The 13,633-nt window shown below is 36.6% G+C and overlaps 1 protein-coding gene across 1 annotated transcript; it reads left to right on the plus strand.

Moving 5' to 3' along the window:
* Positions 1–10,134: 10,134 nt before the first annotated feature.
* On the plus strand, positions 10,135–10,683 carry Smp_071980 (RING finger protein, putative; the record flags this gene model as incomplete). Its single annotated transcript, XM_018795909.1, has 4 exons — positions 10,135–10,300; positions 10,347–10,443; positions 10,495–10,550; positions 10,592–10,683. The coding sequence occupies exons 1-4, from the start codon at positions 10,177–10,179 to the stop codon at positions 10,681–10,683; spliced, it is 369 nt and encodes a 122-aa protein (XP_018646933.1). The 5' UTR covers positions 10,135–10,176.
* Positions 10,684–13,633: the final 2,950 nt, after the last annotated feature.

Genomic DNA, 13,633 nt, shown 5'->3' on the forward strand with positions numbered 1-13,633 from the left:
ATCGCGACTTACGAAAACACCCGTAATATAATACAGGGTGGATTGGGTGAACACATCAGTTGAATGTGGTCATTGGAAACAGGTTTAACTAAACGAACAACGTTTGTAAGCCTGCTTGTACAGGAGTTCAGACCCATATTCTTTTTCAGAAGATGAATTATCAACGATTTCTCCCAGGAGACGGAGTGTCGTTGCATAAACGATTTGTTGTTTGGTTTATCGGACGTCAGCTTTCACCAAGTTGAGAATATTAAGTAAAACGTATGGAAGATCGTCAGTCAACTATGAAACACTTGCAGCTGAGATTGAAGCTCTCAACAGTCGGTGGAATCGTACTACCAACCCTTTCGCTTGTGGGTGGTAAGCGGTCGCCCGGAATAGTTTGATTCCAAGTAGTGTAGTAAGAAGACGGAAAACTCAAGATTTGAACTGACCTCTACGTTCTATAGTGATAATTGAAGGGCAGGCAAAGTCTGCTACCCATCTTTCGTCGAAGACGCAAGCCACTGTTTCAGCAGTAGTGTTCTTGATGGGTACTGCCTCTGGCCGCTGTATGAAACAATTTACACACGTTAAGAGGTAAGAGTATCCGTTTGAATCTGGTGAGGGTCGTACCAAATCCAGATGAATATGGTCGAAACGAGTGTCAAGAGTTTTGAATGAGCCTAAGGGGACACGAGCTGCACATATTTTAGCATGATCCCTGTCAGTTACACACAAATGTTTGGGATCAATATATCTGATATTCCAAGAAAGTATTTGTCCTATGCCATCATAGTTACGGATATTTATTTGAACCTATGAACCAGCACCATTCTAAAAATAGCAGGTAACTCATATTTTATATATTTGTTTTTGTGTTCTATTAACTCAATCCTTTTGTGCGTTTTGTAATATTGGCTGAGTCAATACAGTTCCATATTTTACTAGTTTGTCCTAGCCATGAGAATGGTTTATAGTATTTATCGGTTGAGTTCATTTAACACCCTCAGGTCTTATATCTGCTTGTCAATTTACATACTTGTGTCATAGTGATATATAGTGCGGCGTGTGCTATTGATGTTGATAGATATAAGTAGTATGGATCATCAATTGGAAGTTAAATGCCTGGAGGCAGAAGGTCAAGAAGATCAAAGAAGAGAGAAAAGAACAAAGGATTGGCGTGGAAACGAAAGAACGATGAAGTCTGAGACAGGTGACTGACATTTTGCAAATGAAGTATTTACCGTATGGCTCTCAGATTTCACTAAGACATTCTGGAATCTTGCGTTCAAATACAGTCGATCGTCTCCACCTGTGTTCTCGTACACTACAATAGGAGCATGTTTCTGACGTCCATCAGGTTGGGCAGTTTACTGCTTTTTATTAAGAATAATATCAGAGCTGCGATACGGAACAGAGTGTATTATTCAACCAAGCAGTTTGTGATACGGGTTACATTGATACTAGAACAAAATAGTACCCAGAGGACAGACAATCAAGATGAACGAAGTAGGAACTAATAGTTTTCCTTCTGAGTACTAGCAGGCTTAACGTAACTACGTCATGCTAACATTTGCTTGGACGGTCAACGAACAAGTGACCACGGGAATATTTAATCCACATTACTACAGAAAATTTATAGTTGCTGAAATGAATGTCTGCTTTTTGTATACCTGTTGGGCAAGTCGCAGAAACCTGTTCATTTGTAGAATCATGGTCTAGTATGTTATTAGTACTGCTATAATACTAGACCCAATGCTAAAATTGCGGGTTTGTCAAGATGTGACTACCTAATCTTTGGGATCTTACGTGGAATTCCCATCATTGTCCACACTGACTCGTCATGTCGTAAGAATCAGCAATATAACCTTTAATATTTCTGGATAACATATTTAGGCTGAAGAAAGAATAATATATTTAGTGTAAATAAGCACTAGTAATACAGAGCCACCACGTCTGAGAGGCTGGGCCATGACATGCGTCTGAATGGTTCCACGTTCACTTTTGCTGACCTTCTTTTAGTGCTACATGCCGAAGTTGAATCTTCTTTGGAATTATGTGTTCAGCTTCGAAGATCGTGTGGTTAGAAATCAATACCACTACACACAGTAGGAATAAATAACAATTTCAACCTGAAATGTAACGAACTTAAAAGTTTAACCCTAGATTCTATATGAGTATCTCAGATTGATTTGACCTTCCCAAAGCCTAGTTTTTTAATTTGAGTGTTAAGCTTGTGACAGTGTAATTAGATATGGTTCACAAGCGTATGGCAGATGTTCTTCAGTCAGAGTTGCTATTTGTCCATGAATTTGATGGGCCCTTAAATAAAAAAGCGGTCAGATGTGATCGTTCTGCTATAGACTGTACTCAACTAAGTAGAGTGAGATGTCGACTACATATCTAGTCAGTCATACCATACACAATGTTTCAGAGATATGCATCAGCCCAAGAGGCGCTGGATTTCAGCACACCCAAAATCAAATGTCCCACTTTATACCATGGGAGTCGATCAGAGGCTTGCATTCGTGGTCAAATGTCAACCAATTTGTTGCGTCAATCGAAATTGGTAACCAGGCCTTCGACACAAGAAGCTACACCAGTTCTGCAAGTTGAGCAATCATCACCGTAAAAGTGATGGTGAGAAAAAATTGGATACTGAGGATAATTCTTAAAGCTAAACGATTTGTCTAAAGGAAGATTAGCACTTTACAAAAGATTTGAGACCTAACTTTATATTCTCTGTTAAATATTCATGATAAAGTGTAGGTCACAATGAGTTGTGCTCAGATAACATTCATCACCAAAGTGACTATGATGATAATGTACGCAATTAAAAAACTTCGTAAGGAGCTGCTGCCATAGCTGAAATGTCCATTTTCTCGTGGAGAATAGAATGTAGCGTTACAATCTATCTTCGGCTGTCAAACCAAAATCAATTACAAACAATGACACAGAGATAGTTCACTGGTATAGCAACATTGAGAAGATGTCAATGAAAACAGTCTAAACATTATCAATAGGGGTAAATGTCTGCCACCATTTAGTCAGATATTCTCGCTGACTCTGGAATCCAACCACGGACTGAAAGTCCCATACCATGCAACACTGAATAACACCACAGTAAAAAGATGGGATGTTAGCACAACAAAACAAGATCATTAATTTAAAACCCAGCTCTCTTGACGTCGCGTGATACTGATTATCGCCAAATATAGCCCAGCTGATGTGAATTTGCTCCATATGATCTTAAAAAATTTTCAGTTTTAAATTTTTGGCTAAAGCAAAAGATACACTCGTTGCGGAAACATTAGTTCTAATTTTTAAGGTCATTTCGTAGACTGAATTTCTTCTGACGATGCCTTCATATAGAAATACCCTGAAGAAATATTATCCTCCTTACTGTCAGCCTGGGTTTCTCGTGAGGAATACGAAAACGAAGTAGGAAATGCTGGTGACGTCAGTGAAGAATTGAAAGTTATCAACTCTCACTCTTTGTTAGGAACAAACTGTTTATAAGTCTTGATAATGCTTTTATTTTATTCAGTGCTCTCAGATACGACTATGTAAATTATTCTTGGATAAAGGCTATCTTGAGTGATGTATTATTTGTATGTTTATACATTTTGCCTGAAAGAACTGGTTAAAGTTATCTAGGATAGTTCTTTATCCGACAGAAGTACTTTTGACTTATTTGAATATGTTATTCTACGTTTTTAACTGGCACAGTGGAAAATTAGGCCTGACAAAACAATATGGAATATGATACGTACTACTGACTGGATAAAAATGGAAACCATCACGAAAGTAACAGCCAAAGGTAAAGGGATTATTCAAAAGACTATTTGACGCACTATATTTAGGCATATAATGAACAGAAGTTGCTTGGTGCGCTAGATGGCTGAACAAACACAGTCATGGTGTCATCACTTGATAAGTTTACAATATATCATATTAATCTAATCTAAAAGTTGATGTCACAGATTTATTTGCTGGCTCAGAGAATCGTTTTTAGATGACGTGTGAGTACTATCCTCAATAAAGTAAAGTCTTTTCTCAAAAGCTCGGGAAAAATAATGGGGAACAGTAAAGAATAATAGATAATATGCAAGAACTTACAAGTCGTAGGAGTAAATGTCGAGTAATCCCAAAAGCACTCCGTCTCTTCATGTAATAAGTCAGACGGAAAACTTTCTTTGATAGCAGTAACAATAAACACCAAAACGGAATTTCAGATAACAAGTTATAATATCAGTTTTCTAGTGAGTCATCTGTAAATAACTCCCAGTCAGCCGTGCGAAACATGTTTTCCAGATTTTGAATATTTTCTTCTGAGTAATCCCTATTTTTGAATTTCTTGGTCCGATGTAAGTGTGTACTATTTCCATGCTTTCCACATACTTTAGGTAGAACACGAATAATATAGTGATCCGAGCTAGATGATGGAGAACGTTTACGAGTCACATAATTAACCGCGCAAAAAATGAGGACGAAGTCTAAATAAGCATCCAAACTAGTGGGAATATCTACTACATTTTGATGACCTAGTAATGAAGAAAGCTACAGTCACATGAATTAAAATCACCACATACAATTGAAAGTGAACCCCCGAAGCCAGTAACAGCAAGTTCAGTGTATTCATCAGCGGAAACAGATCGTGCAGACCACATGTAGTCTGAAGTCATGTAGTTGTTCATAGCATAAACATATTTGTATTTGTTCAAGTATTTTGAACAGTATCTTAAAGTTAGACATTCGACAAAGTCATTTTCAAGCTCGGGACGTGCATAGGTAGTTCGACACCAGTTTACGCTTACAATAGTAGCTACACGACCATCACACCTTCTTTTTGCTTGATCGACCCTGAAGATAGTGATACTAGGCGATCATCCTGTATAATAGTCAACCGAAATTCTTGGATTGTGATAACATCACAATTATGAGACATGCTTTGGCTGAATAGAAATTGGAGATAGTCCACCTTGTTAATTAGTGATCGGCAGTTAGAATTTATCAGCTTGAGAATCGACATATGATTATTGTTCCCTCTCTTCAATGCATACTGCCAACCACCATGATATCTGTTATTGTACTTATGTACAACCCGTACAGCGAAAGTTCGTAAGCTTTTCTTAAAAGCGCTTGTATCGTATATGCGATTAGTAGACATGAGGTTTTAAAACAAAATAAAAAAACAGGTAACATGTTGAAATATTTGGATGGTAGAAACAGGTATCCCACATACTTAAGCAGTGCGTGCATATCAGCTGAAGCTCTTCCCAGTTCAAAATCATAAAAAAATATTTTATATAATAGGGCCGAATATATATATATCTATATATATATAGCCTTATTTGAAGGAGTAAGAGGGAGGAAAAATATCGAATTCTAAATTCCTGGTAATACAGATAGGCATGGATAGGAAGAGATATAGAAACACAAAACATTTTAACATCTCAAAGAAGCTGATAATGGACGATAATTTTTTACAATTTCTAGGAAAGCTGTGAAAAGTAATGTACACGAGTGATATGAAACAGATAAATGTGTAAACGAATATAGTTGAGTATGTGTTGTGTTCACGTGAAATAATGATTCCCTTGTACCTAATGTCTGTCTTATTTCGAATTCCAAATACAATACGTTCGTTCGTGCTCATCTAATATTTCTTGGTCAAATTGCGTTATTCCTGGGATTCCTAGTTTGTACTATAATTCAAATACTGCTAATTATCTCAGTATTGCTGATGAAATAACTCTAAAAGACACAGGAACAATAAGTAGTTAATCAATTCCATATATTATAGACACTAAAACGACAAGATATGTGCAAACAAATGAAAGATATGGACGTAATATACTTCACTACAGAGGATGACAAGAGAATAATTATATAAAAAAGACAAGGTAACCTTGCCATACGTACTGGGACCTTCACACATACATACAGGATTTCTCTTACAACATGGAATCGCTGTAGCAGTAAGGAGAGAAGTTCACGTGGCATAGCTGTATGTAAACCGACGCACCAGGTTTGTGAATATTCGGGCACATGAAAATTCAGAATATTAAACCTCGGTATAAAAAGGCGTTTCCATTCAAAATTGTGGCAAAAATAACTGCATAACACTGCACTGTAGCTGTAACTAAATCCTCAAAATCAATAACACTGTAAGTGTCCGACATTTGATGCTGACCACATTAGTTTTAGTGAACTCATTTACCTGAAAGCGCTCGGTCATGGATCCGTACCAGATCACGTTACAGAACAGCGTGAGAAACATCTCTTACGATCATTAACCAGATTAGATCAGTCGGTTCTTGATATATTGATCACCCATCAAATATATCCTTCAAACCTCTTCGCTTCTGACTTTTGAATGAACTGGGTGGGCGCGAATCCATTATAAGTGGTGCTGGGAAAAGTTGTCAACTACAATACTGGGGGTATCTTTCACTCGTCAAATGTAAAGCATGGCTCTAAAAATATTCAATGAGGAAAAGAAAACCGAAGTGAATACAGTTCTCGAGTATGCAAAAGGACTAATTAACCAAGGAATATCTTTATGAGTACTGATAAAACGGGTCAAACAATACCACGACTTTATGAACCACAAGAACAACACAACCCTTGATACTTTTTCCCTCATTCTTTGAAATATCTGCACCACCTGACTATCATGTTTCGAAACAGCAAGCTGTCCTACTGCAACTGCCAAAAAACGTAATTTTATGTCCGCTGGTGATTAAAATGTGCTGAAGATACCACCAGTATTGTAGTTTGACAACTCTTTACCAGCAACACCTATAATCGAATCGCGCCCACCCAGTTCAATCAAAAGTCAGAAGCGAGGAGGTTGGAAGATATATTTGATGGGTGATCAATATATCAAGAACCGACTGATCTAATCTGGTTAATGATCGTAAGAGATGTTTCTCACGCTGTTCTGTAACGTGATCTGGTACGGATCCATGACCGAGCGCCTTCAGCTAAACGAGTTCACTAAAACTAATGTGGTCAGCATCAAATGTCGAACACTTACAGTGTTATTGATTTTGAGGATTTATTTACAGCTACAAATTGTATATTTATTGAACAAGACCTAAAGAAATGATATCCTGGCTGAATTAGTTTGTTATTTTGGATGATTTTATTTTACATGAACCATATGGTGCGTTTTCGTACCCTGAAGTTGACATTAATTTGGGAAAAATCTGACTCAAAGAGGAAGATAATCCTATGTTTTACATCAGACGGTTCTTCTGATTATGAACTAAATTGTTCTTTCTGTTATTTTATGGATTAAATTAAGTATTATGTTTCTCCATGAACAACTACCATCTACCATAACCTAAACTCAGATCCACAAAAGGCAACAGTTCCCTAATTCTACTCAGTAAATTTTAAAGGATTTTCATAGCGGACTTCAAGCTTTTGAAGGCTTAGTGTCAGTTTATTCATACTAACTGGTCACAAACATTCGGGATGTATTACATATTACTATTTCAGGAGCATATTTCAAAAATGATCATTTAAGTTTGAGGTTTAATGTTGAAGGTTATATGATGAGCCGCGGCACTCAAAAGTAAACGTAAGTTCCTAATTGGTGATTCATGAATGAATTCCTCCATAAACTCTTTTGTTTTGTGCGAAATTGCTTGTTTTATGTGTATGTAGTGTTGACATCCGCTCATTTATTACAACGTATTCAATGCGATTGAATGCTTTGACTTCTTTAAAGGATAAAAACCGCTCACAATGGTTTGTGTTCTGTTTACATGTGTGATAACTTACGCAAGTATATTATGAGATTAGTTTTCAGATGAAGACTGTCATTTTATGTCCAAAGCTTTAGGGAACTTTCGGACTTTTGTTTCTAATACGCCGTAGAATTTTCGACTTGAAACTCAAAACAGTTAATTTATTATTTGAACACAAATATTTGTATAAGAGGGCACCAAATATATATGCGCCACACAGTTACAATGAGGCCGACCTGTGTGAGGGCCGGGGTGCTGTCTGGGTGTCCAAATCGATGGAAGTGGTTTTCTTAGGGAGCTACGCGCAGAGCTTTTGACCTAGATGTCTAATCCACAAGATAATGGAGCAACGTTGGAAGATGCAGTATTATGATAGCCGTTGACCAACAGTAGATTCATACACCAATTTTTACATCAGGATCTTGGAGCCCCTAAATACCATTGGTCAACACGTAAGCTATCACATTGCCCTCCATGGATTAATAAGAAAACCTGGAAGTTGTTAAAGCGTAGGAAACACTTCTGGGACTTATTCTTATCAACAGGGCAGGCATCCTTTAAGTGCAAATATAATAAAACTCGGAATGTATGTCAAAAGACCATAGCTAAATCCCGTACGACATACGATCAAGCAAAAGCTGAGACTGTAGTGTTACAACTACTTGTCCCATTTACATCAAGATACCAGCCATAGGATCTGTACATGTGACTGAGGAAGTTGTTCTTCCATTGATAACTAACCTCAAACTTTTAAGATAACGGGCCCCGATGGGTTACATCCACACATGCTGTCATCGCTTGCGGACATTATTTCGAGACCGCTCGCGAAGCTCTTCAACATGCTCCTTTCACTCTCTCAACTCCCTAGAGATTGAATAGACTCTATAGTCAGTACTATATTTAAGGATGATCAGAGACGGACCGTATCTAACTACCGGCCTGTCAGCCTAACCAGCATAGTCGTTAAGTTACTTGAAAAGATAATTCGGGTTAGGTTGCTAAGTCACATAAAATCGTACAATCTGCTAACTCCCGAGCAACATGGGTCTCGTAATGAGCGTTTATTCTTGACCAATTGCGAGAGAGGATTGCACAGCAGCCCTAGATAACGGCCTGTCTGTCGACGTGATATTCATAGATTTTAGCGTTTGGCAAGGTTTCACAATTAGGTCTTATTCAGAAGCTCTCGAGCTTTGGAATAACAGGTGCTATACGGGATTGGATAGGAAACTTCTTATGTGACCGCAGACAGAGATTAAGGGCCAATGGAACGCTATCCGAATGTAAGCCGGTCAAAAGTGGTGTACCCCAAGGCACCATCTTAGGCCCTCTACTTTTCCTTCTGTATGTTAATGAATTACCTCTTTTGCTTAAGTGGTCGACATTATTCTTTGCCGATGATGTCGAAATCTGGAGAACAATAAGAAGTGAGGCTGATCGTTGTCATCTCCAAGCTGACTTAGACGAATTAGTTAGATGGGCTAATGATTGAGGCTTAGAAATTAATTCCAGGAAGAGCGTGCTCATGCACATCGGACACAGTAAGAGTTACCATTATACTATTGACGGTATATCTCTTCCATGAGTTCAAGAACATAAAGACTTAGGAGTAACAATAGTCACGACTTGAAAACAACTACGCACTGCAACGCAGCTGTTTCCAAAGGTTATCGTGCGTTATGGTCACTTCGCCGAGCATTCAAATGTTTTGACGAGATGTTCCTCCTTGAAGAGGTTGGGTTATTGGTGGTCGTAGCAACTTGGGAGCGTGACTCCTGAATCTGAGCAACAACCGAAGGCCGGTTACATACGGACTTCCTATGAGTTCTTTATGTAATGTCTTCGTGCCTCAAAAAACTTCACCACCGGTGACTGAAATTTGTAATGCAAGGTGAGGTGTGACATATGCGAGGTCCTATATTACTTATGACTGACTGACTTAGTACGGTAATAAATTATGAGGCCGTACACTTTTTTATAGACCTTTTATCAGCCGCTTATTCAGGGTAGCTTTTAGAGGTTTCTCAATCAAGTTATATTCTTAAGCCATAATTATGTGAACAGTTCTGTGAATTAAATATAAATGTAGTTATCAAGTCTCGCCTATTTCTGAAACGTTTTTCTGATTTGTGCTCTATATCAAGTCAGGTTAAGACTTCATATACATGTATGTAAACACTCATTTATTTAGTATTTCGGTTACTAGTCATAGTTTTCCATTAAAAATTACTTTCTTTTAACTGGCTGGTAATTCTGAATCGTATTTAATTATGCATTCATTTTCATTGGGTGAATGATAATCATTTTTATCTCACGATTTATTCCACTGTCAAGCACCTGCGTTTACGTTTCATAATTGGATATTCAGCTATTTCCTTTGTGATTATTTTTCAGTGTCGATGTCTTATCACTGTTTACTACATAATATACATACATGTATGAGTACATGGATGAACTACCTGCTATTCAGTTATCCGATCTAAATGAATTCATAACATGTAAATTATGTAAAGGTTATTTAATTGATGCTGTCTCAATAACTGAATGTCTTCATCCATGTAAGTGGAATATTTCTTGCCGTGTAATATACATTTGAATTTTTAGTCTGTAAATCTTGTATAGTAAAGTATTCAGAAGAAAAACGTGAATGCCCTGTTTGTGGGATTCTCATCCATCAAAGTCATCCATTAAATTATATGAGGTTTGTTTCATTTAATAGATTTTTATGTTTTCTATTTTCATATGACAATAGTTTTGATCGTACTCTTCAAGATATTGTTTATAAAATTGTACCAGATTTAAAACAAAGTAAGTGCGCTGTTCGCTTTATGTAACAAAACTTTATATAGAAGAGAGACAACGTCGTGAGGTCTTCTATAGATCTCTTGGAAAAACCCCACCTCCCTCAGAAGGTAACATTAGTGCAGTAATTTATAAATAAATTAAATGTGTCATGGTATACCCATTAAGTCACTTTGACTGATCTATTCAACTGAGGAAAAGGAGAGATGTTAGTTGGTGACCTTCCTAATTATGTAGTTGTTATAATTGTAGTAGTAGTCCAGTGTAATGTCTTCTCAGAATCGTTAATTGTATGGGTGCTAATTTTATCAGGTCTCAGCGAACGTTCATACTTGGTTACCCACGTGTAGCTTCTATTTGTCTTTCCAACGTTCCTCGTATTTTTAGTTACTTTATAGCTGGCAATAGCATTAAGATGGATTCATTTGGGTGTGTATTTTAAGGAACAGTCTCTTATAGTGGAAATATTAGTATGAAAAATAACACCACAGGCCACACTCAGAATACTAAACAGTATTAATTAGATCTCTACCGCATGAAAAATTAATTTCCCGTCCTATGGTAATCTCTATTTCTAGGTTTACTGCTTTTGTTATGACCGTACCACATTCTTGAAACAGAGGGTCCATTAGTTTTAGTTGATAGAGCTCATATAAGTCAGTGTACCAGACTGACTTGATCCACTATGTTTACGTAAAAATAAAGAGAAATGAGGTTACACTATATACGGCATGACTTATGCAAGTTTTTGTATTTATCAGTCATGATTATTGTTTAGCATATTCTTCTAAATACGTGTTTTAATAATTCGAGCTTATCACGATTGTTAAGCGTTAGTTAAGGCCTTGGTCATTAGATAAAATATTAGGATCAGTGGTATTAGGGAGTTTAATTAGTTTGTAATTAGGATGCATTAAGAGGTGCGAATTCTAATGAATATCCTATTGTATTGGTTGGTACTTTTGAATTTTATATTAAAAAACAAATAGGATGAGACTATAATTCATGGATGACCATTGAGCAACGCTAAAATGACCTTGAAAATGTCCATCTACTAACTAAGACTAACTAAGAGTTATAGAGTAGTGTGAGGAATTAGGATTATGATTTACAGTTGGTGGTTAAGGCTAGGAATTAGATTTAGGGTTTTAATCACGAATTGATATAAGCTATAATGCCGAAATAGTATTTAACCAAATGAATGTATGAATTTCGCGCTAAATCCGCGACCTGTTATCTTAAATCTGATTGGTCCGTTCATAAATTATAGTCTCGCCTTTATTTCTAATTGGGACATATTTATGAGATGGCAATATCAATGAGGAGAAACTCGTAAGACAAAGATGTGGATAAATTTATGCATTGATAGAAATGTGGAAAAATGTTTCCCATCCAAATATCTCCCGTTTTACTAAATATGAATTACTTACGTATTCACATAACGGTTGTAGTTACAGGTTAAATAAATAGAAAATAAACTAATCTTATATTTATCCTAATTTTACTGTTAAGTAAATTATTTTATTATTGATGAAGTAAGTAATAAGCAATTTCGTGCCAAGCAGATGTCTAAACAGTTTGGGATGCTTTCGTTAAAATAGTTTTCCAACTAACAGGTATATTATATAAAAGTCAACATGGAATATGTGTGAAATCATCTATCTATCTATATATATATAGCAGCTGTGTAGGGTTACAGTTAATGCACATTAACAGATAACCGTGTTCTAGGTTGACATTGTCTTTAGTTAACCGTTGGGATTAATATCCCAGATATATTTTCTTGACACGTTGTCTATATTCACTAGAAGCTGGAAAATTATATTTAAATATTGACATCATTATAGCAGTCAATAACTCCTCAATAGTATACTTCTTTGACTCATTCAGAGATCATATTGTGGTGTGGGCTACTTATATCCACACAAGTAATCTATAACGATGGTCGGACGTTGAATGTATTTCAGTAAAAGATCGATAAGGAAAGAACGGAAACGAAACACAATCGGTATGAAAATGCATGAACAATAATAATATTAATAATAATCGGAGACTATGGACTGATATTTGCAGAAGGAATGGTCAAGATTGAGACAGTTGATTGATAGTTTGCAAATTAACTGTTTACTGTATGGTTGTCAGATTTTAGTGAGATAGTTTGTAATTGTCGTCTCAAATACATTCGGTTGTCCCCACTCGTGTTCTTATTCACTACAATATCATTGTTTCGTGTTACACTATCATTGTGTCACAGCTTCAAAAGATCGAAATGAACCTTATTTTTAAACATCCCTCCATAAATTCGCTTAGAGATTATAAATGCCCAACGTGTTTTCCATATCATCATGGTTTCGATTATGTTCGCTCCCAAATGCCCGGGGTTGAGGGGAGTCCGCTCTTCCTCTCTAAATGCTCTCACATAGCCACGCGTATACAGCCACTGCCATGGAAGTCCCACTCATTATTTTTTCGTGGTACGGGTGTTGTTTGCGAAATCAAGAAAATGAAAAGGTAATGTACGGCGCTTTAACTGGGTTGGTGAACACGATTGCCCTTAACGACTACTCTGTTTTGTGTTTCTTTTTGATATTATTTTTTTTTTGAGTGATAAATAAACTATTATTCACGAAGAACCATGGACTGTAAGTGCTCATTCACTTTGCTACAAAAGAGAACTGATATTATTTTCAGACCACCAATCATTACTTTGTTTTCAGCTATAAGTAATACTGAAGTATGCTTCATTTTCAAACTTGTGTTTACTTTTATTACTGTGTTTACAAGTAGACAACTGACTAGTTATCGATTTTACACTTTGTACTTCAGTAATAAGTGAAGTATGATGGTCAAAACTCACTTCATTCAACTACTCAACTGTGATATGTGCTGAATTCCTTGATAGATTTCAAAAGCCACTCTGAGCTTGACTCGGAAATCAGCCAATCAGAATACAGCTTTTGCATAAGGTTCCATATTACTAAAAAGTAATAAAATTGCAAAGGATCTAGTGTTTTAACACGAAATCATTATACCGTATCTCCTAACCCTGTTATTTTGATCATAACTCTTATCCGTAACACTTCACCCCC

This window comes from Schistosoma mansoni (assembly GCF_000237925.1).
Source record: "Schistosoma mansoni, WGS project CABG00000000 data, supercontig 0177, strain Puerto Rico, whole genome shotgun sequence".
Lineage (NCBI taxonomy): Eukaryota > Metazoa > Platyhelminthes > Trematoda > Strigeidida > Schistosomatidae > Schistosoma > Schistosoma mansoni.